The sequence below is a fragment of the Larus michahellis genome, chromosome 17 (assembly GCF_964199755.1).
Source record: "Larus michahellis chromosome 17, bLarMic1.1, whole genome shotgun sequence".
Classification (NCBI taxonomy): domain Eukaryota; kingdom Metazoa; phylum Chordata; class Aves; order Charadriiformes; family Laridae; genus Larus; species Larus michahellis.
The window spans coordinates 21,028-44,661 of record NC_133912.1 but is presented as its reverse complement, the minus strand read 5'-3'; the positions used below and the strand labels follow the sequence as shown (position 1 = coordinate 44,661).

The 23,634-nt window shown below is 57.6% G+C and overlaps 1 protein-coding gene across 4 annotated transcripts; it reads left to right on the top strand.

Annotated features, from left to right (window-relative positions):
* Positions 1-2,386: 2,386 nt before the first annotated feature.
* FEZ1 (fasciculation and elongation protein zeta 1) lies at positions 2,387-23,104 on the top strand. 4 transcript variants are annotated; one of them, XM_074560934.1, is made up of 11 exons: positions 2,571-2,594; positions 3,738-3,952; positions 5,759-6,061; positions 12,661-12,757; positions 14,052-14,138; positions 14,888-15,089; positions 17,609-17,880; positions 18,747-18,827; positions 19,259-19,334; positions 19,789-19,854; positions 21,819-22,001. In XM_074560934.1, the coding sequence occupies exons 3-11, from the start codon at positions 5,787-5,789 to the stop codon at positions 21,833-21,835; spliced, it is 1,173 nt and encodes a 390-aa protein (XP_074417035.1). In that variant the 5' UTR covers positions 2,571-2,594; positions 3,738-3,952; positions 5,759-5,786; the 3' UTR covers positions 21,836-22,001. The 4 variants fall into 4 exon arrangements, with proteins under 4 accessions (XP_074417034.1, XP_074417037.1, XP_074417035.1 ...); XM_074560935.1 differs by lacking the exon at positions 2,571-2,594 and adding an exon at positions 3,586-3,659; XM_074560933.1 differs by lacking the exon at positions 3,738-3,952 and having other exon boundaries at positions 2,387-2,594.
* Positions 23,105-23,634: the final 530 nt, after the last annotated feature.

The window sequence follows — 23,634 nt, the reverse complement described above, 5'->3', positions numbered from 1 at the left end:
TGGCGAGCCTCTGACTGAAGATGTTCTTCCCCTTCTCTAATAGGTGGACCCCATCAGGGCCCAGCAGACCGGGTTTCTCAAAGCGAGTCCCATGGTCTACGTAGCCAAACCCCCGGCTGTGGCGCCAGACCTGTAGACAGTTATTAATTTGCCAGATTCGCCCGGCCCTATCAGCCCCCTTCCCTTTGACTGGGAGGACTGATGAAAAAACCACCCGCGTCCCAGAGCCCCTGCCCACCGCTCCCGGGGCTCTATAGGCTTTCTTGATAGTCTTCAGGGTGCTCCCGGCTGCATCACTGGTGCCCACACGGAAGAGCAGCAGTGGATAACAGTCTGAGGACCGCGCGGGGTTTGGGAGTCTCTCAGTAACGTCCCCGACAGGAGCTCCCGGCGAGCAGCACGCCTCCTAGAGCGTGCGTCAGGCCAGCAAACGGGTGCCTCCGTACCTCCCAGAAGAGAGTCGCCGACAACTATCGCCCGTTGCCTTTTCTTTGTTGCTCTCGTGGTTACACGGGGAGCAGATCGGGTAGTCTTCCTCAGCGCCAGCATCTCTCCTGATACAACAGGTTTTCCCTCTTGTCCTGGTTCCGGTGGGGACAGGGTTAATTCTCCCCAGGCTCCGGCAGGGACACGGGTATTCCATCCCATGCCAGCCATGGCCGGTGGGTAGCCAGGAGCTGGCGGGGGAGGGGGCGGGAAGTCACCACTCGGAGCAGGCTGGGGCACCTGGGGTGGGTCGGTGGACGAGCCCTGAGCGGTGGCACCACAATCGCGTTTGTACATTCCTCTGTCCGCGTCGTTGCTGCTCTTCTCCTGCGCCCTTTGCTGCTCTGTTAAACTGCCTTCGCCTCAACCCACGAGTTTCGCCTTTTCCTCCCGATTCTTCCCCCTGGGGGGTGATGTTTGAGAGAGCCGCCCCGCGGCCCTTTGTTGCCGCCCGAGGCTAAACCACGACACTTCTTCACTCTGCAGGGCGGTGAAGCAGCTCTGCAAGGGCGGCTCAGTTTTGGGGGGTTGTGGGTCCACCACAGGCTGTGTTTGTACATATCGAGCGCCGTCATTAATTGCATTAATTGTACCTGCCACACTAAGCACAGTGGCTGTTAGAGGGTCGGTGACTTTACTTAAAGCCCTACAGCCACGTGCCGCGTCCCGTCCGTTTTTTTAACGGGCCAGATGGGGCTGTATATGACGAACAGCCCAGAAACCCCCCCGCAGCCTGGGCTGCATCCCCAGCAGCGTGGGCAGCAGGGCGAGGGGGGGGATTCTGCCCCTCTGCTCCGCTCGGGGGAGACCCCCCTGCAGCGCTGCCTCCAGCGCTGGGGCACCAACAGCAGAAGGACACGGAGCTGTTGGAGCGGGGCCGGAGGAGGCCCTGGAGATGCTGGGAGGGCTGGAGCCCCTCTGCTGTGGGGACAGGCTGAGAGAGCTGGGGGGGTTCAGCCTGGAGAAGAGAAGGCTCCGGGGAGACCTTCCAGCCCCTTCCAGTCCCTAAAGGGGCTCCAGGAAAGCTGGGGAGGGACTCTGGAGCAGGGAGGGGAGCCATGGGACGAGGGGGAAGGGTTTGAAACTGGCAGAGGGGAGACTGAGATGAGATATTGGGAAGAAATTCTTGGCTGTGAGGGGGGTGAGCCCCTGGCCCAGGTTGCCCAGAGAAGCTGTGGCTGCCCCATCCCTGGAGGGGTTCAAGGCCAGGTTGGACGGGGCTTGGAGCAACCTGGGATGGTGGGAGGTGTCCCTGCCCAGGGCAGGGGATGGAACGAGATGGTCTTCAAGGTCCCTTTGAACCCCAACCATTCAATGATTCTATGAATGCCATTTTATTTCCCCCTCGAACACCCAGATTATCGCTCTACTTGTTTGATTAATTCTGTCACAGGTTTTACGGCAGGAGCAGTTTATCGGTTTGCTCTCCGGCAAGGCGGCCGTACGAAATCGGGATTTCCACCCGCTATTGCGAACGAGAAACCTCGCCCAAACTATACATTTGTGCCCTAGGGCGCGTGGCCAGCCGTTAAACCCGGTACCGGGGACAAGGGAACTTAAAACCCTTGGATCGGGGGAAACCGAACTTAAAACCAAACCAGACATTCACGACATTCAGACACGCATCGCAAACTGATCAGCTGAGATTTAAAAAGAGAAAAAAAAAAAAAAAAAAAAAAAAAAAAGCGGCGGCAGCAGCAGCGTCTGTGACCCCACTGCTCTAAAACATGTTTCGGTTAAAAAAAAAAAAAGAAAGAAAAAAAAAAAAAAAAAAAAGGGTTTTCCGGACCGTCGGCAAATAACTTTTTTTGGGACATCTTTCACCTTTCCCTCATCTTTGCTTTTTTTTTTTTTTTTTTTTAATTTCTATTTATAATGCGCATCCTCCAGCGGTGCAGCTGCGCGCCGACAAACAGATACCCAGCGGGGGAGGGGGCCCGGTAAGATTAAAGCATGCAGGCCACCCCCGGGGCACTATGACGTCACGGCTCCCTTGCCCACCTCCCCGGTGACGTCACCCCTTCCTCCCCCCGCGCGTGCGCAGGGCGGCCCCCCTCCCCCCTCCCCCCCCCCCCCCTCGACTCGGCGCGGAGGATGCGGGGCCGCAGGTGGGTGCGTTGTGCTGCGGGGGGCGGGAGGGAGGATGCAATGGGGGGGGGGTGTTGGGGTGCAGGCGGGGAGGGGGTGGGTGGGGGTGTGCCTCGCCGTGGTGCGTTGTGGGTGCTGCGTGAATCGGGGCGGGGGGGGGGGGGGGTGCATCCTGGTGCAAGCTGCGGGGTAGGTGTCGCATGGGGCGGGGGGGGGGGGGGTCGCGCCGCAGCGCTGCGTGGCGTGGGGGGGGGCGGGGGGGGGTTCGCATGGAGGGGCGCATCGCCGCGGGGGGGGGGGGTGGGGGGGTGTTGATTGTGGGGGTGCAGCGGTGCACGGGGCGGGGGGGGGGGGGTGTCTGCCTGTCCCCGGGGGTGCTGCGCTGCGCATCAGCATCCGTGCGGGAGTGGTGCGTTGTGGGGATGCGCAGGCGCTGCCCCCCCGGGGGGGGGTGGGGGGGGGGGGCACGGGTTAGGGGCGGGTGCTTGGGGCATTTTGGGGTGTTTGCGGTGGTGGGGGGGGGGTGGCATGGGTGCGTGCAGCTCGGGGGGTGCATGCAGAGAGGGGGTGCGGCTGTGTGCATGCAACACCCCAACGCCACCACCCCGGAGCACGGGGGGGGTATGGGGGGGGTGTGAATGGCGGTACATGGGGCATGTATGGGGGGGCGCGCGCACGCATGTACGGCGGTGCACGCGCGCGCTGGGCGCGTACCTGCCCGGCGCGCGCATCCGCAGGGGCACGCGCGCGTGGAGGTGCACGCCGGCGGCCCGCGCGCGCGCCCGCCCCGCCCCGCCTGCGCCGCCTCAGCACACGCGCGCGCCTTCACCTGCACGCGCCCCTCAGAGGCCCCAATCTGGCCGGGTTTTCCCTCAAAAGCCGCGGTGCGTTTCTCCTCTTCTCCCCGTCCGCGGGAGAAGCGTGAGCGGGGCCGGGTGAGCGCTTTGGGGTAGCGGGGCCTTTGTTAACGGGGCTTACGGCCAAGTTACTGTTTGCTTCCTTATGAGGCTGCCGCCGCGATACGGCTGGGATACTCTGGGTAACCTCGTGAGGGGTCAATGAGATACTGTCAAGCGACGGCTGAGGTACCCTCAGGGCGCTACTGGGATGCTGCTGTGATGACACCAGGGGGTTTACTAAAATACTGTTAGGATTCTCCGCAGATGGCGCTAAGGCCCTAAGGTAGCGGGCGCTCAGATACTACCGGGATCCTGGGAGAATGTTACTGTGGTGCCGCCAGGGCGCTGCCAGCATGCGATCAGGACGCGACTAAGATGCTTCCAGCATCTCTCCAGGGTTGGTCCTGAGATACTTCTCTGAAGGTACCACTGGGGCAGTGCGAAGCCACCAGCAGGGTACTCTCAGGATACTACAACAGGTACAGTTGAGATGCTTTTAGCGTAGTAACGTGGCACTAAGCTCATACCTGGGTATTACACTGCGCTACCAAGGTACTAGCAGGACCCTACTCAGATAGGAGCTATATACCATTACAACAGTGTCAGGGTCCCATCAGGACACTGCTCCTGCACTGCTGTGATACTGTCAGGGCACTGTTAGGATATAACTAGGATGCTATTGGGATGCTCCTGGCGTAGTATCAGGGTACTACTACCTGCGCTAGTACACCTTCGGGGCCGCGCTGAGATGTTCAATGGCTGCTGTGGGGATACTCTCGATGCGGCACAAAGGTACTATCAGGACGCTGATAAGATGTTCGCAGAATCACAGCCTGGCCGGGGTGGGAAGGGACCTCTGGAGATCATCTCCTCCAACCCCCTGCCAGAGCAGGGTCACCCAGAGCAGGTGGCACAGGAACGCCTCCAGGCAGGGTTGGAATGTCTCCAGAGACGGAGACTCCACCACCTCTCTGGGCAGCCTGCGCCAGGGCTCTGCCACCCTCACAGGAAAGAAGTTCCTCCTCGTGTTCGGATGGAATTACCCGTGTTCCAATTTGTGCCCGCTGCCCCTTGTCCCGTCCCCGGGCACCACTGAGAAGAGTCTGGCCCCATCCTCTTGCCCCCCTCCCTCCCTTTAGCTCTTGCTGAGCGTTGCTGAGATCCCCCCTCAGCCTGCTCTTCTCCAGCTGACCAGCCCCAGGGCTCTCAGCCTTTCCTCAGCACAGAGGTGCTCCAGCCCCTCAGCATCTCCGTCGCCTCCGCCGGACTCTCTCCAGCAGTTCCCTGCCCTTCTGGAACCGGGGAGCCCAGAACTGGACCCAGCGCTCCAGGTGCGGCCTCCCCAGGGCAGAGCCGAGAGGGAGGACGACCTCCCTCCCCCTGCAGCCACGCTCTTCCCAATGCACCCCGGGAGACCATGGGCCTTCTTGGCCACAAGGGCACATGGCTGGCTCGTGGGCAACTTGTTGTCCACCAGGACTCCTGGGTCAGCCCCCAACCTGTCCTGGTGCAGGGGGTTATTCCTCCCGAGGTGCAGGACCCTGCACTTGCCCTTGGTGAACTTCATATTATCAGGGTGCTGCCTGGATACTCCAAAGATACCAGTGAGATACTTTTACAATACTATTGAGGCACTACTAAGATACTACAGGGCCGCTGCTAGGTTGCTACTAAGATAGTATCGGAGTACTGTGATGATAAGGATATTATCACAACGCTGCTAAGGTGCTATCAGGACAGTAGTCATGTCTTAGTAGGGTGCTGTCAGGATGCTACTAGGGTATTAGTAGGATTCTTCTGAGATACTACAAGGGCACTAGAAAAGATTGTGGTAAGATACTTCTGGGATGCCATCAGGGCAACACTCAAGACTTTTGGGATAATGCCAACACATTACTAGCATGATACTTTCAGGTCACGACTAAGATAGTGATGTAGTATAAGGATACAACTGAAATACTCCCAGTTCAGTAAAAAAGGTAGCGTTGTGATACTTTTTATGTGCTGTCAGGGTAGCACGAGGAGACCTTTGGGCCACTATCAACCCTTTGGTGCTATTAGTAAAGTACTACTAGTATAGTGTCAGGATATCTGCGGGTTTCTATGAAGACAGTACTAAGATGCCGTTGGAATACTGCTGGGGTACTGCAGAGGTGCCGGTGGTGGTGTCGTAGCCCTGGCACTAGGGTTTCAGCCAGCGCAGCAGCAGCAAAGGGGATGGGGGAGCCCTGGTGTCATCACCGGTGAGTGGCCACCAGTGCCTCACGGGCACCCTCTCCCCGCAGCTAAGGCGGTGCGTCAGCATTGAGGAGGATGGAGGCCCCCCTGGTAAGCCTGGAGGAAGAGTTCGAGGAGGGGCCTGGGGACGATGGGGGGACCCCCCAACGTACTGCGGACCCGGCACTGGCTGAGCTGGAGAGCTTCTCAGCCGAGATGATGAGCTTCAAGTCGATGGAGGACCTGGTACAGGAGTTCGACGAGAAGCTCACCGTCTGCTTCCGCAACTACGATGCTGCCACCGAGGGTCTGGCCCCCGTGCGGGGACGTCTCCAGGCGCAGGAGGAGGAGGAGCGCCTCCAGGATGAGGAGTGAGTAAGGGCCCCCTCCCCGCCCCCCCCCCCCCATCCCCAGCTCCTGGCGACACGTGCCTCCTCGCGCACCTGCAAAATCCACCCCCCCGCCACGCACACGGGCTCCCCGCGTTGCAGCGTGGTCACGCAGCACAGCAAAGTCGTGGCGTAGTCGTGGCGTAACCTGTGAGTAAGCTCCCGCCGCAGCCTGTGGGCATCCTTGCAGCCTTGCGAGACTTCCCTGACCAGCCCCCTGCGCTGCAGCGCGGTCACGCACCGCGTCAGGAATAGCGTGTAGTATCCTACGAGTAAGGACTCCCTTGGAGTCTGCATGCCACCTTGCACGCTACCACATGCAGCTCAGCCCCCAACGTCGCGGTGTGCTCATGCAGCCGTGTGGAGTAGCCGTGTGGGAACCTCGGAGTAGCTGTGTGGGAACCCTGGATCAGCTTTGTAGCGTCCTTGGAGTAGCTGTGTGGGATCCTTGGAGTAGCTGTGTGGGATCCTTGGAGTAGGCCACCCATGGGCCCGCATGCCTCCTTGCACAGCCATGAGCGACCCCCCCACCCCACGGCACGCTGACCAGCCTTCCCCGTTGCAGCCCGGGTGCGCAGCGCGTAGAATCGTAGAATCGCCCGGGTTGGAAGGGACCTTTCGCATCATGGAGTCCAACCGTCGACCTAACTCTGGCAAAAACCACCACTAACCCACGTCTCTCAGCCCCGCGTCTGCCCGCCTTTTAAATCCCTCCAGGGATGGTGCCCCAACCGCTTCCCCGGGCAGCCTCTTCCAATGCTTGATAACCCTTTCAGTGTCAAAATTTTTCCTAATATCCAGTCGAAACCTCACCTAGCACAACTTGAGGCCGTCTCCTCTTGTCCCATCGCCTGTTCCTTGGGCAAAGAGACCGACCCCCCCGGCTACCCCCTCCTTTCAGGGAGCTGCAGAGAGCAAGAAGGTCTCCCCTGAGCCTCCTCTTCTCCAGGCTGAACACCCCCAGCTCCCTCAGCCGCTCCTCACAGGACTTGTGCTCCAGACCCCTCACCAGCTCCATCGCCCTTCTCTGGACACGCTCCAGCCCCTCAACGTCTTTCTTGGAGTGAGGGGCCCAAAACTGGACACAGCCCTCGAGGTGGGGCCTCCCCGGTGCCCAGCACAGGGGGACCGTCACTGCCCCAGACAGTTTTGAACCCGGCAAAGAGTACTCCTGTCCAGTGAGTACTCTGAGTACTCCCATCGGAGTAACGGTGGAGTATCCTACGAGTAACGTCCCTCCGGGGCCTATTGCGCCTCCTTGCGCCCTTGCAAGGTCTCCACCGTGCACGAATCGGCTGCCTGCGCTATGGCGTGGTCCTGCAGCACCTTGGAGTAGCTCTGTGGGATCCTTGGAGTTGCTGTGTGGGATCTTGGAGTAGCTCTGTGGGATCTTTCGAGTTGCTCTGTGGGATCCTTGGAGTTACTGTGTGGGATCCGTGGAGTAGCTCTGTGGGATCTTCGGAGGAGCTCTGTGGGATCTTCGGAGGAGCTCTGTGGGATCCTTGGAGTAGCTCTGTGGGATCCTTGGAGTTACTGTGTGGGATCCATGGAGTAGCTCTGTGGGATCCATGGGGTAGCTCTGTGAGATCTTCAGAGGAGCTCTGTGGGATCCTTGGAGTAGCTCTGTGGGATCCTTGGAGTTGCTGTGTGGGATCCATGGAGTAGCTCTGTGGGATCCATGGAGTAGCTCAGTGGGATCCTTGCAGTAGCTTTTTGACAACCGCCCCCCCCGGCCCTGCCACAATACAGTGGCATTTGCATTGAAATCTAAATTTTCATTAAAAACCTTTTTTTGTCTTGCAAAATGCCTTTTTTTTTTTTTTTTTTTTGGCCAAATTAGTGAATTTTTTTTCAGCAGTGTTTATACATTAGCACCTTTCTAATGGATTTTTTCCGTGTGTTTAATTGGGATTATTTCCCAGGCCGCAGTCCCTAATACTGCTTTTTCACCTTGCGAAGTGGTTGTTTTCACCCCAAAAGCCCCCAGATATGTTTATTTTGGTTTTTTGGGTTTTTTTTTTTCCTTTCCTCAAGGTCGAATTGCTTTCTGTAATTGACCGAACCGATGGTTTTTCAGAGAAAAACGCATTTTGGCCTGGTGCCGGGAGCGCCGCGCTGTCGCCGGCAGCCGGCTCGCGGCGCCGCTTTGTGCTGCTTATTGTGTCTTTTTGGGTCACTTTGGGCAAAACAGGGCTTTTTTTTTTCCTCCCTCTTGAATGGGCCCTGTGTGCACGGGCGGGGGATGGGCTGGGGCCTTAAAGGCACTGTATTTCCCTAATTATTAACCAATTCTTGCCATAATTAACCCAGAAATCTGCTGCTGCTGCTTGCCCCACCCTGCAGGGTGCTGGCTCTTTAAGAGCGGAAAAAAAGCACAAATTTGGGGGGGGATAATAATTTTTTTCCTTATTTGCTGCGTGTTTGTTAAAAATCAGAATACAGGCTTTCTTTGGACGTGCATTTTGTGCATTAATTTGTGTGATTTCGGGGGGGTTTAAGGTAAGGTGAGGAGGGAGATGAGATAAATGCCCTAAAATCAGTGGGTTTGGGGCTGGGAGGGGCAGGAGGTTTTGGGGTGATTTAGGGGGAATTGGGATGTGCGTAGATGTGGCACCGTGTCGGACTAAAAATGCTATTTGTGATGGGAAAATGGGTGGATTTGCCTTAATAGGGGAGAAATTGTCTAATCTTTTTGTGCCTTTTTCCCCATTTTTGGCCTTTTTCCCCATTTTGGCCTTTTTCCCTATTTTTGACCTTTTTCTCAGTGTCGCCACTTTTCAGCTCTTTTCTCCCCTTTTCCCCATTTTTTCCTCTTTCTCTCGCATTTCTCCCTTTCTCTTCACTTTTCCACATTTTTCTGCTTATTTCCCCCCTTTTTCTTACATTTTCCCTTTTCCCTAATTTCCCCTTTTCCCACCATTTTTTCCTTTTCCCCTCTTTTACCACTTTTCCCCCTTCGCCTGTTCCCCATTTTCCCATCTTTCCCTTTCTCCATCTTCTTCTCTTCTTTCCCCTTTTTCCCCCTTTTCCTTCTTTCCCCTCGTTCTCATTTTTTCTTCCATTTCCCCTTTTACCCCGTTTCCCCCCCCTTTGGCCCTTTTTTTCCCATCTTCTCCTTCTTTACCCTTTTTTCCTCCTCTTTTCTCTGTTTTTTCCCCTTTTTCCTTTTTTCCTTTCTCTCCTTTTTTTCATTTTCCCCCCTCTTTTTCCAAATTTCCCCCCTTCCCCCCTTTTCACATTTTTTTTTTCACATTTTTCACTTTTTTTTCAATGTTTTTCCCTTTTCCCCCCTTTTTCCTCTTTTCCCTCCCTTTTCTTTTTTCCCTATTTGCCCCCTTTTTCCTTATTTCCCTCCGTCCCCTCCTTTTTCCCCCTTTTTTCACATTTTTTCATATTTTTTTGCATTTTTCACTATTCTCCCCTTTTCCCTCCTTTCCTCCCTGTTCCCCAACCCCTCCCCCATGCACCTTTTTTGGGGTGAAATTGGACAAAAATGGTCCAGCCCAGTGGGGGAGAATTGGGCACCTCAAATAGTGGTGCAGAGGAGCGGGGGTTGGGGGGGTTCAGGGCAGTTTTGGGACGTTTGTTGCATTTTAGGGTATCAGGGCCATGGTTTGGAATGGTTTCAGGCAGTTTCGGGGTGTTTTGGGGTAATTTTGGGATTGTTTCCAGCTGTTTCAGGACTGTGTTTTGGGGCACCATTTCAGGGTACTTTGGGAGGTTTTGGGGATTTGGGGGGGGTTTCAGGGCATTGCAGCTGTTTTTTACGGTGTTTGGAGGGTATTTCATTTGTGGATGTTCCAGAGCCGTATTTTGGGGTGTTTCAGGGCAGTTTTGGGGTGTTTCAGGACTGTTTCAAGGTGGCAATTTGGGGTGTTTCAGGGTGGCATTTTGGGGTGCTGTGACTGCACTTTGGGGCATTTCAGCATGTTCCAGGACAGCATTTTGGGGAGTTTTGAGGCATTTGGGGCATTGCAGAAGCAGTTTGGGGTGTCAGGCACTTGGGGGATGTTCTGGAGCATTGAGGTGGCATTTGAGGGTTTTTCTTTGGGGTATCAGGGCAGCTTTTTGAGGCATTTTAGGGTGTCTCTGGGCATTGTTTGAGGAGAGCATTTTGAGGTCTTTCCCAGTGACGTTTTGGGGCTTTTGCGGGTATCGGGGCAGTATTTTGGAGCATTGGAGAGATTTTTGGGGTGGTGTTTTGGGGACAGCATTTGGAGATGTTTCAGGCAGCATTTTGGGTGTTTTGGAGCATTTTGGACAGTGTTTCAGGATTTCATTTTGGGGTATTTCTAGGTATTCAAAGGTGGCATTTTGGGATATTTTGGGGCATTTCAGGGTATTTTGGGGGGGTGGTTTGGAGCATTTCAGGGTAGCGTTTTGGAGGATTGTGACTTTGGGGGCAATTTCAAGGCATTTTGGAGCTTTGGGACTTTAGGGGCATTTTGGGGTGTTCGAGGGCAGTGTTTTGAGGTGTTTTCGTAGAATCACAGAATGGTTCGGGTTGGAAGGGACCTTAAAGATCATCTCGTTCCTGCCCCCCTGCCCTGGGCAGGGACACCTCCCACCAGACCAGGCTGCTCAAAACCTCACCCAGCCTGGCCTTGAACCCCTCCAGGGATGGGGCAGCCACAGCTGCCTTGCCCTTGGCCTGGTTGAACTTCATGAGGTTGCCGTGATCCCACCTCTCCAGCCTGTCCAGGTCCCTCTGGATGGCATCCCTTCCCTCCAGCGTGTCAACCGATGGTGTCATCAGCAAACTTCCTGAGGGTGCCCTCGATCCCACTGTCCATGTCACCCACAAAGATGTTAAACAGCACCGGTCCCAGTACTGACCCCTGAGGAACGCCACTCGTCACTAGTTTCCACGTGGACATCGAGCCGTTGACCGCAACCCTTTGAGCGCGGCCATCCAGCCAGTTCCTTATCCACCCAGCGGTCCATCCATCAAATCCCTGCTTTTCCAATTTAGAGACCAGGATGTCGTGCGGGACAGTGTCAAAAGCTTTGCATAAGTCCAGGTAGATGATGTCGGTTGCTCTCCCCTTATCTACCAATGCTGTGGCACCATCATAGAAGGCCACCAGATTTGTCAGGCACGACTTGCCCTTGGTGAAACCATGTTGGCTGTCACCAGTCACCTCCTTATGTCCCATGTGCCTCAGCACAGATTCCAGGAGGATCTGCTCCATGATCTTGCCGGGCACAGAGGTGGGACTGACCGGCCTGTAGTTCCCCGGCTCTTCCTTTTTTCCCTTTTTGAACGTGGGGGTTCTGTTTCCCCTTTTCCAGTCAGTGGGAACTTCACCGGACTGCCACGACTTTTCAGATATAATGGAAAGCGGCTTGGCGACTTCATCTGCCAGCTCCCTCAGGACCCACGGATGGATTTCATCCGGTCCCGTGGACTTACGCACCTTCACGTTCCTCAGATGGTCCTGAACCTGATCTTCTCCTACAGTGGGCGGCTCTTCATTCTCATAGCCCCTGCCTTTGCATCCTGCGATTCGGATGGTGTGGTTGGAGCCCTTGCCGGTGAAGACCAAGGCGAAAAAGTCATTCAGCACCTCAGCCTTCTCCATCCCCTGGGTGACCAGGTCTCCTGCCTCCTTCTGGAGAGGGCCCACGTCTTCCCTCTGTAGGCCTCCTTTTTGCTCTTGAGCTTCTCCAGGAGCTCCTTGTTCATCCACACAGGCCTCCTGCTCATTTTTGCCTGACTTCTTCATTCTTGGGATGTTCCTGAGCTTGGAGGAGGTGATCCTTGAATACTAACCGTCTCTCTTGGGCCCCTCTTCCCTCCAGTGCTTTTTCCCATGTTTCCCTGCCAAGCAAGTCCCTCAAGAGGCCAAAGTCTGCTCTCCTGAAGTCCAGGGTAGTGAGCTTGCGGCGTGCTCTCCTCACTGCCCGAAGGATCTTGAGTTCTACCACTTCATGATCACTGCAGCCGAGGCTGCCCTTGAGCTTGACGTTCCCCACCAGCCCCTCCGTGTTGGTGGGGGGTGGACAAGGTCCAGCATAGTTTCTCTCCTCGTTGGTTCCTTCAGAGGGTCGTGGGGCAATATTTTAGGATGGCATTTTGGCGTGTTTCTGGGCCTTTGGCAGCTTTTTAGGATGTTTTGTGGCATTTCGGGGCATCATGGTGGTGTTTTGGAGTAGTATTTTGAAGCATTTCAGGTTGGTCTTTTGGGGCATCTGGGGACATTTTGGGACGTTGCAGTGGCCTTTTAGGGGGTATTTTGATGGCAACGTTTCAAAATGACATTTGGGGCCATCTCGACTGCTCGGGCAGCATTTGGGGGTACTTTGGTATTTCAAGGCAGTATTTCATGGTATTTTGAGAAGCTTTGGAGTCTTCTAGGGCCATTATTTGGGGTCTTCTAGGGTAGCATTTGGGGTGTTTGGGGATATTTCAGGCATCTCAGTGGTGTTTTGGGATTTTTCCAGGCAGTATTTGGAGACGCTTCAGGGTGTTCCTGGAGCTGCATTTTGGGGTGTTGTGAGGCATTTTGGCATGTCATTTTGGGACGGCTTTCTGGGGGGCAACATTTTGGGATCGCCGCTCACCACCCACCTCCCTGCAGGGTCTGGGATGCTCTCACCGATGGCTTCGCCCCCCGGGGCTCCCCCCGGCCCTGGCTGCTCCCCGGGGCTGAGGCCCCCGACGGCACTGACCCCCAGGTACGGCTGTGGCCACCCCTTGGCTCCCCAAGCCCCCCCTGTCCCCGCATGACTCCCTGGCGATGCTTGACAGCTGTCAGTCAGCCCCAAGGCTCAGCGACCATCAGGGCACTGCAAACTACCCAAAAAGGTATTTTTGGAGTGCCGCAGCACCAACGCAGTGGGTGTCCACGTTTTAGGGTGAAATCACACTGAAACAGGCAAGATTAAGTGTTTGATTTGGCAATCTGGTCTTTGCCAGTTTGCCTCCAAGCCATGGGTAAAGTGGTGTATTTTTGGAGGGTAGAAAATAGCGTTTTCTTTGTTGTAGTGAGTTCATGCTGTGAATTGCTGTGTTTGGGGTGGCGGGAGGGCTGCAAAAATGCCCCAAAATCCCCTGAACTTAACCCATTTGGATGTTGCACAAACTGTTGCTAAAGGGGAAGAGAAGGTAAATTTCCAGGGTTATTTTCTGCTAAAAAGGTGAAATAAATAGACTGTGAAAGGTGGTAAGAAAGAAGATGCCTCCCCATCCAACATCTCCCTCCATCACCTCCCCAGGCAGTGTCCCCCTCTGACATCTCCCCATCTAATGTCCGCATCCAGTGTCTCCATCTGGCCTCTTCCACATTCAGCTTCACCATCCCCATCCAACGTCCCCATCACCTCCATCCAGCGTCTGCAACACCTCCCCATCCAATATCGCCATCCAATATATTAATTCCAAAATCTCTCCATCCAGCATCTCCATCCAACGTACCTGTGCTTCTCCCTGTTCGGTTTCCCGGTCCAATGTCTCCATCCAACAACTCTCCATCCAGTGTCTCCACATTCAGCGTCTGTCTCTTTGCAACACCTCGCCATCCCATGCTTCCCTGTTCATCATCTTCCTCTCCAATGTCTCCATCCAGCATCCCCATCCCGTGTCCCTATCCACAGTCCCGTCCATCATCCCTGTCCAACATTGCCTCGTCCAACATCTCCATCCATCTCTATCTAGTGTCCCTGTCCAACATCCTCCCATCCAGTGTTCCCATCCGGCATCTCCATCTAAGATCCCCATCCACATCTCCACCCAGTGCTCTCGTCCAACACCTCCCCTTTGTCCAACGTCCCAACCTGATGTCTCCATTGGATGCCTCCCCATGCAAGCTCCCCCACGCAGCGTGTCCCCCCCGCCGGCCCCAAGCTGTGGTTCTCTGAAGGCTCTCCCTGTGCCAGGGCCGGAGCCGTGTCTGTGTCTGTGCTGGGGCTGTGCCGGTGCCGTGCCGTGCCTGCGGTGCCATCACGGCTGCCCAGCCTGTGTCTCCTGCAGCTCTGCGAGAAGGAGGAGGAGGAGCTCACTGAGAGGAGTGAGCAAGACTCGGGCATCAACGAGGAGCCGCTGCTGACAGCTGATCAGGTACCCACGGGCACCCGAACGCCTGCCTGTCCCCCAAAAGCCAGGCTTTGGCCCCCCCCAAGAATGGCTTCAGCCCACCGCAGCCCCATGGCCATGTGGTGAAAGCACAAAAAAAAGGGCCAAATCCCATTGTCTTGGGATGTGGGATGCAGGGCATGGGGTGCAGATTTGGATGTAGACGGGAGGTGCGGGTTGTGGGTGCCGATCTGGAATTTTGGGTGCAGACGGGAACGTGGGGTGCCAGGGCTTGATGCAAAAGGGTGGCGTGGGCTGAAGGGTGAAAACGCGGGGTGGGGAGGTGGGATGCTGCTGTGGGATACGGGATGCAGGGTGCAGATGTGGGGAAGGAGATGGGATGGGGATGCAGGGTGAGGGGGTGGCTGCTGGGTAGAGGGTGCAGGTGCAAGTACAGGATCCGGGGTGCAGATGGAGGACGCAGGATGAAGAGAGCAGGATGCAGCCATAGGCGCGGGATGCAGATGCGGATGTAGGTGCAAGTCCAGGGTGTGATTGCCCGCGGCGGGGGTGGGATTTGGATGCAGATGCAGGATGCAAACGGAGGGCGCGGGGTACAGATGGATGGGAATGCAGGTGGAGACGCAGGATGGAGGGAGCTGGATGCAGACGGAGGATGAAGGGGAGGATGAAGGGAGCAGGTTGCAGATGCGGGTGCAGGACACAGATGCAGGGTGTAGCTGCAAGATGGAGGTGGGACGCAGGTGCAGATGGAGGACGCTGGTGCCCTGCAGGTCATCGAGGAGCTGGAGGAGCTGATGCAGAGTTCGCCCGACCCGGAGGCCGACCCGGAGGGGGATGAGGATGAGGAAGAGGAGGAGGAGGAAACTGAGGCTGATGCTGAAGGCAAAGGCGGTGGCGGGGGCACGGAGCCCATCCTTCTGCGTGAGCTGCGTGCTTTCTCCCCTGCCTTCAACAACAACTGCTCCCATGAAGGTACGGCCAGCAAAACCCAGGCCAGTCACTTTTGGGGGGCGATTCCGGCCAAATTGGACAATTGAGTCTCACCAGGCTTCAGGGCTGGCTCACGCCAGTTTTTGCACGCTGTTTGGCCAGGAGAGGGCTCTTGGCAGAAACGGGAGCCCGGGTGGACCTTGCCGTTAGCATTGCTTTTAAACGCCCCCCCTGGGTTTCGCCGAGCACGCCTGGCATTTTGCAAAAACGCCTCCTGCATCGCCCCTAAAGGCGCTGTGCCTCTCCCTGAAGCGCTCCGCGTTTGGCAAAACGGTCATTAAACGTACGGCGCCATGCCCTGGCGGTGTCATGCCCCGTCCCTCCTCTGCGCACGCTGAGCTTTTTGCTACGCTTGCCGGGGCATCGTGCAAAAGTGCCCCGCGTGCTTCGCGTTCTGCTGTTTGCAATCCCGCCTTGCAGGGAATGCGGTTACTTGGCGGCACCGTGCCCATCGCCGCACACGCCCGGCACCTCCCCGAGCCGTACAGGGCGCATGTCCCTGGCTGCGCTCCGCGTATGGCGGCGCGCTTCACTCCCCCCAGCACACCGGCGACCGCTTAAATACGTGCCGTGCACCGGGCGTTTTCCTACCTCCGTGGAAAATACGGCAGCGCCGCCGTCTCGGAATTTCACTCCATGCCTAATTGCACATTATTTTACATTTCCCTGCTTAGCATTGTGCCTTTCCGCGGGAGTGCCATGCGGCGTGCACTGAACAGGGCGCACCATGCGGCACGCGGCGCCCGCCTCTGCGTGTGCCGCGCGCTGCAAAATGCGCCATGCACCCGACTTCTCACTGATGGCGCACTGGGCGTCGCTAATCACCCCCGGCGATTCCGTAGTTGCTCTGGGCACGTCCTTTCTGACGCCTGGCATTTCGGGAATTGCACAATGTATTTATTTATTGGTGGTCCAATAAATGCACCGTGCACCTCATTAATCACGTGATGCATTTTAACAGCGTCGGCGTGCATTTCACTCATTGCCCCGGGCATTTCATTAATTGCCCCCGGGGAGTTTCACTAAACGTAGCGTGTGTTCACTTGCACCGTGCATGTCACTAATTGCACCAGGCGTGTTGCTAATTGCATCAGGTGTTTCACTCCTGCACTATGCATTTCACCTGATTGCTCCGGGCATGTCGCTAATTCTGTCACGTGTTTCCCTAATTGCACCCGCAATGACGCTTAACTGCATCAGATACGTCGCTAATTGCACTGTGCATTTTACTAATTTTACTGGCCGTGCCACTAATTGCGGCGGGCGTTTCCTTAGTTGTGCTGTGCCTTGCACTTACTGCACCGGGCAGTACCGGGCAGCACGCTGATTGCCTCACGTGGCTTCGTAATCGCCATGCGCGCCTCGCTAATTACGGCAGGCAGTTTTGCAAACTTCAGCGTGCATTTCCCTAACCGTACCGCGCGCGCCGCTCGTTGCGCTGTGCGGGTCACGAGCTGCACCGGCCATTTCGTTTGTTGTACCGTACCTTTCAGTAATTGCACGACACTAATTGCGGCAGGCCTTTAATTTATTGCACCAGGCACCGCCCTTAGCGCAGCGGGCGTTTCGCTTCCTGCGCTGTGCGTTGCACTTAACCGTGCCCAGGCATTTCATCCGTCGCCTCGTGCATCTCGACTCATTGCACCAGGCGTTGCGCTTCTTGCCCTGTGCGCGGTGCTCACGGCACTGGGCGTCGCATTTATGGCACCGGTCGTTTTCACCAGTTGCGCCGCGGAGCCCACTAATCACCCCGTGCGTCTTAATAACGGCAGCGTGCACCTCTGCCTGCACGAAGCATTTTGCAAACTGTAGGGTGCCTTTCCCCTCGTCGCGCCGCGCACACCAGTGAGGGTGCTGGGCACGTAACTGGTTGCAGCGGGCATTTCAGTAATCGCTGTCGGGGTGTGGCTGTTTGTAGCGCGTGCGTGTCACTGATTGCACCAGGCATTGCACTTTACGGCACTATGCATTTCCTTTATTGCACTGTGCATCGCGCTTACTGCACCGGGCGACGCGCTGACTGCCCTGGGTGTTTCACTGGTTGCACTGGACGTTTCATTTATTGCGTGGGGCCTTGCACTAGCTGCACCGGGCACGTCACCCGTTACACTGGGCATTTTATTTACTGCACGGGGCATTGCACTTACTGCGACGGGTGTTTCACTTACTGCACCGGGCATTGCACTTCTTGTGCCAGACATTTCGTTTATTGCATTGTGCATCTCACGAATTGCACCAGGCATTGCGCTTACTGCGCTGCGCGTTGTACTCACTGCACCGGGCATTGCATTTATTGCACTGGGCCTTGCAGCAATTGCACTGGGCATTTCATTGATCGCCCTGTGCATGGCACTGATTGCACCAGGCCTTGCACCGATTGCACCGGGCCGCCCACCGATCGCCCCGCGCATCTCGATAATCGCACTGTCCGCGTCTCTGCCGGCATGCTGCACCTCCCGGCGGGCGCGGGCCCGTCTCTAACTGCGATGCCATGGCGGCAGGGCTGGGGCGGCTGTCGGCGCGGGAGCTGGCGGCGGCGGCAGGGCGCGCGGAGGCGGCAAGCCGGGCGCTGTCGGCGGAGCTGGTGGCCCAGCTGGCGCGGCGGGACGAGCTGGCGTTCGAGAAGGAGGTGAAGACGGCGTTCATCGGGGCGCTGCTGGCGGTGCAGGGGGAGCAGCGGGAGCAGCGGGAGGCCGCCCGTCGCCGCCGTCGTGACAGGGGGCTGAGCCTGCAAGGGGGGCGTCCCGAGCGCGGGAACCACATGCCCCGGAAGGTGGGGGACACCGCGGCCACGGGGAGGGGAGATGGGGACAAGGCGGGGGGACACAGAGCAGGGGGATGGGGGGTATGGGACAGGTATGTGGGGACAGGGGAGGGGTGAACGGGATGGGGCAGAGGGACGTGGGACAGGAGGACACGAGGCAGGAGAATGAGGGATGGGGGCACGTGGGACGGCGGGGTCTGGGGACAGGGAGACACGGGGTGGGGATATGGGGGCGGGTGATGGGACGGGGCGGAGGGACATGGGACAGGGACACAGGGCAGGGGGATGAGGGATGGAGGGACATGGGACGGGGGGATGCGAGGACGGGGGATGTGGGTACAGGGGACAGGGCAGGTGGATCTGGGACGTGGGGATGGGTGATGGGATGGGGCAGAGGGACATGGGATGGGGACACGAGGCGGGAGCATGAGGGATGGGGGGAACATAGGACAAGGGGGGTGTGGGGACAGGGGGACACGGAGCAGGGGGATGTGGGGTGGGGGGGACAAGACGGGGACATGGGACAGGGGGTTTTGGGGACAGGGGACGGGTGACGGGAGGGGCAGAGAGACATGGGACGGGGAGACATGGGAGGGATGGGGACACAGGATGGGGGAACACGCAACGGGGTGATGCGGGGACAGGAGAGGGGATGGGGCAAGGAGACAGGGGGACATGGGACATGAGAACAGGAGGATGGGGGACACGGGTTTGGGTGGAGTGGGGACAGAGCCGGGGTCGGGGAGGGGGGTGGGATGTAGGACAGGGGGAGGTGGATGGGACTCGGGGAGCCAAGGGGACGCTGGTGCCAAGGGAGGTGCCGCGGGAGATGTCCGTGTCCCTGGGAGGTGACAGGGTGACACGTGTGTCCCCAGCGCTTCAGCATGGAGGGCATCTCCAGCATCCTGCACTCCGGCCTGCGCCAGACCTTCGGCCCCGCTGCCAATGAGAAGCAGGTGCCCTTTCTCCCCCCTCCAAAATTGCCCAGATCTGTCCCTTTTCAGCCCCCCCACCGCCCCATCCTGCACACACCCCATTCCCCTACATCCCCCAAAACCTCTTTTAAAAAATTTTTTAATTTTACAATTCTGCTCCGTCGCCTACACCCCGCTAATTCATCTTGAAAAAAAAAAAAAAAAAAAAAAATCACCCTTTTTTACCCCCCCAAAAAACCTCCCTAAGCAGAAGTTGGCGTTTGGGCGGGTTCTGCAGCATGCAATTAATTCGGTACCCCCTAAAACAACCTGAAAATTAAACGCAATCACAGCCGTATGCTGCTTTTGCGGCAATTTGGGGCGATTTGCGGGAAGGCGGTGCAAAAAAATAGGCAATTTTGTGCCGTCTGAGTGGCTTTTGGGGTGGTGGTGTTTTTTTTTTTTTAATGCAGTACCTGAACACGGTGATTCCCTACGAGAAGAAAGGGTCGCCGCCCTCCGTCGAGGACCTGCAGATGCTCACCAACAGTGAGTAGTTCATGCAAGCCCCCCCCCGCCCCGTTTTGGGGCAGAATCGGCCGTTTCGCGTCGCCGCGGCGGGGCGCGTTTGGGGACGCAGAGGGGCGGCGGGCGTTGCTGAGCCATTTCGCAGCGTGGCAGCGCGGCCGGTTTGGGATGCGATCGCCCGTTTTGCGTCACTGCAGGACGGCGCATTTGCAGCAACCCGGCCCCCGCCCTCCCCCTCCCCCCTGGCCTTTTTGCATGTTACACCAGCGCCGATTTGGGGCTAAAACACCCATTCTGCGTTGCCGCAGACCGGATGGTTGGGCGTGAAAGTGCTCATTTCGGATGCTGGCTGGCCTGGTGCATTGTGGGAAACTCTGGCAGTGGCTCCGTGGCGACTGTGGGGCTGGTTTTGAGGGGGAAAGGGGACGTTTGGGGAGCAGTGGAGCTGGGCTCATGGCTCCGTTCTCCCTCGCAGTCCTGTTTGCCATGAAGGAGGGGAACGAGAAGGTGCCCACACTGCTCACGGACTACATCCTCAAAGGTATCCGCTCGCCTCCTGCATCCCCTGCGCGTCCTTCACGCGCCTCCCGTGCAGCCCTTGTGCCTCTGTGCCTCCGCCGTGGATCCCTTCTGCGTCCTCGTGCGTCTCCCTTGCACCCTCCGTGCCCCTCCTCTGTGCAGCTCCCACGCATCTCCCGTGCATCCCTCCTCACGCATCTCCATGCGTGCCTTCACGCATCTCTCTGATTCCCGAGTGCATCTCCTGGTCATCCCTCATGCGTCCTTCATGCCTCTCCCGTGGATCTTTTCTGCGTCCTTGCGCATCTCCCTTCCATCCTCTGTGCATCCTCTGTGCATCCTCTGTGCATCCTTCACGCATCCCCGTGCATCCCTTGTGCATCTCCGGTGCATCCTCTGTGCATCCCAGGTGCAGCTCCTGGTGCATCCTCACGCACCTTCACAGGCCGCCGTGCATCCCCCCCTTGCACCCTTGGGTGGCCCGTCTGCTTCCTTCGTGCCGCCTCGCGGACCCCCGCGCACCCCCTTTCCCCCCTCCCGTGCCGTCGTGCCTCCCTCCTGCGCGTCCCTCGTGCATCCCCGTTCGTTCTCGGTGCATCTCCTGGGCACCCCTCACCTGGGCATCCTCGTGCATCCCTGGGCGCCTCCCGCGCAGCTCTCGTGCAGCTCCTCTGCAGCCTCCTGCCTCCTCGTGCATCCCTCGGGCGCCTTTCGCGCACTGTCGCGCGCGCTTTGTGCACTCGTCACGCGTCCCTTCCGTGTTCCTCCTGCATCCTCGGCGCCGTCCCGTTTGCAGCCGCTGGGCAGCCTCCTGCAGCCCGCGTGCGTGATGGTGCCTCCTTGTGCACCCCGGTGCCCTCACGCGCGCTCGTGCACCCCTTCTGCATGCTCAGGAATCCTCGTGCGGGCACGCTTAACACACCCCTAATGCATCCCCGTGCGCACTCGTGTATCCTCATGCAGCCCCCCGCGCGCCCTCATGCATTGTTGTACACCCTCCCGCGTTACTGTGCACCCTTGCACGCCCGCGTGCATCCCCGTGCAAACTTGTGCATGGCTGTGCACCCTGTATGCGCTTGTGCACCATCGTGCCTCCTCACGCGGCTCCCTGCATGCTCGTGCACGCCGTTACGCACTTGTGCGGCACCGCGCATCCTCGCGCGTCGCTGTATGCGCTCGTGCGGCGTCGTGCACCCCCTTACACACTCGTGCATCCTCATGTGTCCCTGTATGTGCTTGTGCATCGCTCTGCATCCTCGTGCGTCCCCACGCACGCTCATGCATCCTCGTGCATCCCCACGCACGCTCGTGCCTCATCGTGCATCCCCACGCATCCCTGTATGCGCTCGCGCAGCGTCGTGCGTCCTCCCGCGTCCCTGTGCGCGCTCGTGCACCCCCTTACACACTCGTGCATCCGCATGCGTCCCTGTATGCGCATCGCTGTGCATCCTCATGCATCCTCGCGCATCCCCGTGCACGCTCGTGCCTCATCGTGCATCCTCACGCGTCCCTGTGTGCGCTTGTGCATCACTGTGCATCCTCCTGCATCCCCACGCACGCTCGTGCATCCTCGCGCATCCCCGTGCACGCTCGTGCCTCATCGTGCATCCCCACGCGTCCCTGTATGCGCTCGCGCAGCGTCGTGCGTCCTCCCGCGTCCCCGTGCGCGCTCGTGCCTCATCGCGCGTCCCCACGCGTCCCTCTCCGAGCTTGTGCATCCCCGTGCGCTCTCGTGCACCATCGTGCGTCCCCGCGCCTCTTCGCGCATCCCCGCGCCTGCTCGCGCGCCCTCACGCATCCTCCTGCGTCCCCGCGCATGCGCGCGGGAGCCGTCGCGCGGCCTCGTGCACCCCCTCGCACCCCCGTGCGTCGCCGTGCCTCGGCGCGCGGCCTCGTGCCTCCCCGTGCACGCTCGTGTCCGTCCCCCCCCCGCCCCCCCCCATCCCCGGTGCACGGGGGTGCACACCACGACCTCTCTCTTTGCAGTGCTCTGCCCAACCTGATGCGACGCCGCCCTCGTGCCCCCCACCCCGCCCTCCGACCCCTGAAAATGGGGCCAAACCCGAGGAAAACGGGTCGCCCACGACCCTGCACCCCCGCCCCGCGCTCCCCCCCCACCCCCGCAACCTTTGCATAGCTGGGAAATAAATAATTCGTTTCATTAATTAAGCAACCGGCCTCCGGCATCTTCATCCCCTCCCCCCGCCCCCCCACTCTGCTCGCCACCGCCGTCGTTTTGCGACTTTTCGATAGGAAAAACGCGCTTTTTGGTTGGTTTTTTTTTTTTTTTTTGGCAGAAAATACCGGCGAGGAAATTTCGCTGCGGTGCTCGCGAATCTTCAGCGTTTTCTAAAAATATGCAAATTTCTGGCTAAGGAGGTGCTGGGTATGCAGGCAGCCGCCGCGATCCGAGGGGTAAAATTTGCCCGTAAATTCCGTTTTGAGGGGATTTTTTTTTCTCCCCATTTTTAGCTTTTCCCGCAGCCCCATTTTCTGCTGAAGATCGAGCAAAAATCACCTTTTTTTTTTTTTTTTTTTTGCCAGAAAAATCAACCCATTAATTAGCCTCGTTAGGGAATGGGCGGGGGGGGGCATCCATTTTGGGGAGAATTGCTCATTTTTTGGGGGGGGTTGTCACTTATTTTGGCCGGCGGGCACTAATTTGGTGGTCACTGCTCATTTTTTTGAGCGTCGTCCATTTTGTGGGGCAAATTCAGTCGGTTTGGGGGAAGTTACTCATTTTGGGGAGATTTACTCATTTGGGGGATCATCCCGTGCTTTTGGGGAGAGTTAACTCATTTTCAGGAGGTCGGGAGAGCATCGTTTTGGGTGAATTTCCCTTGTTTCGGGGAGCATTGCTCATTTTGGGGGAGGATTTGCGTGTTTTGGGGGGGGTAACGTTTTGGGGAGCGTCGTGGTTTTGAGGAGCTCAATCGTTTTTAGGGCATCAGTCCAAGGAAAAAAAAAAAAAATAAAATAAAAAAAGCACTTAATTCTGGAGGAGCACCCCTCGTTTTGGGGGGAAATAGCACTTTTTTGGAGGCAGGACTTCAACTTTGGGGAGCGCCCCTCATTTTGGGGGGGAGCGGCCCACGTTTTGGGGCAGCGTCGCCCATTTTGAGGTAGGTCACTTGTTCTTCGGGGAGCATCCTTCCTTTTCGGAGAAAATAACGCATTTTGAGGCGAGCGTCACACCTTTTTGGGGGAGAACCCCTCCTTTTTGGAGACCATTACTCGTTTTGAGGCGAGCATCACACATTTTGGGGGAGAACCCTTCCTTTTTGGAGAACAGAACTCATTTTGGGGCGAGCGTCACACAGTTGAGGCCCGCGCGTAACGTTTTGGGGGGAGCATCGCGCATTTTGGGGCTGGGTTGTCCCTTTCGGGGAACACCATTCCTTTTTGGGGAGCATCACTCGTTTTTTTGAGAATATCACTCCTTCGGGGGGGGGGGTGTGAAAAAAAATCACTAATTTTAGGGCGGGGTGCATCATTTTGGGGAGTGCATCACCCATTTTGGGGGAACATCATTCATATCGGGTTAAAATCACATTTGAGGTCATTTTTGGGGCGGGGGGCGGGGCATCACTCATTTTGGGGGGGAACATCACTCATTTTGGAGGAGGGGGGCACCACTTTTAGAAGTATAAAACCTATTTGCGCCGCACCGCTCCCTCCCGGATTTGGGTCAATTCGGCCATTTTGGGGGCCAATTTGCCTATTTGAGGGGCGTTTTGCCCGTTTTGGGGGGTTATTCGCCCGTTTTGGGGCTTCTCCACTCGCAGGAAGAAGCTGCCAATAA

Excerpts from the sequence above, each read along its gene's own strand:
- FEZ1 (XM_074560936.1), top strand. The coding sequence starts at position 5,787 with ATGGAGGCCCCCCTGGTAAGCCTGGAGGAAGAGTTCGAGGAGGGGCCT. Across the intron at positions 14,139-14,887 it reads CGCTGCTGACAGCTGATCAG|GTCATCGAGGAGCTGGAGGA; the intron begins GTACCCACGGGC and ends GGTGCCCTGCAG. Across the intron at positions 15,090-17,608 it reads CAACAACTGCTCCCATGAAG|GGCTGGGGCGGCTGTCGGCG; the intron begins GTACGGCCAGCA and ends CCATGGCGGCAG.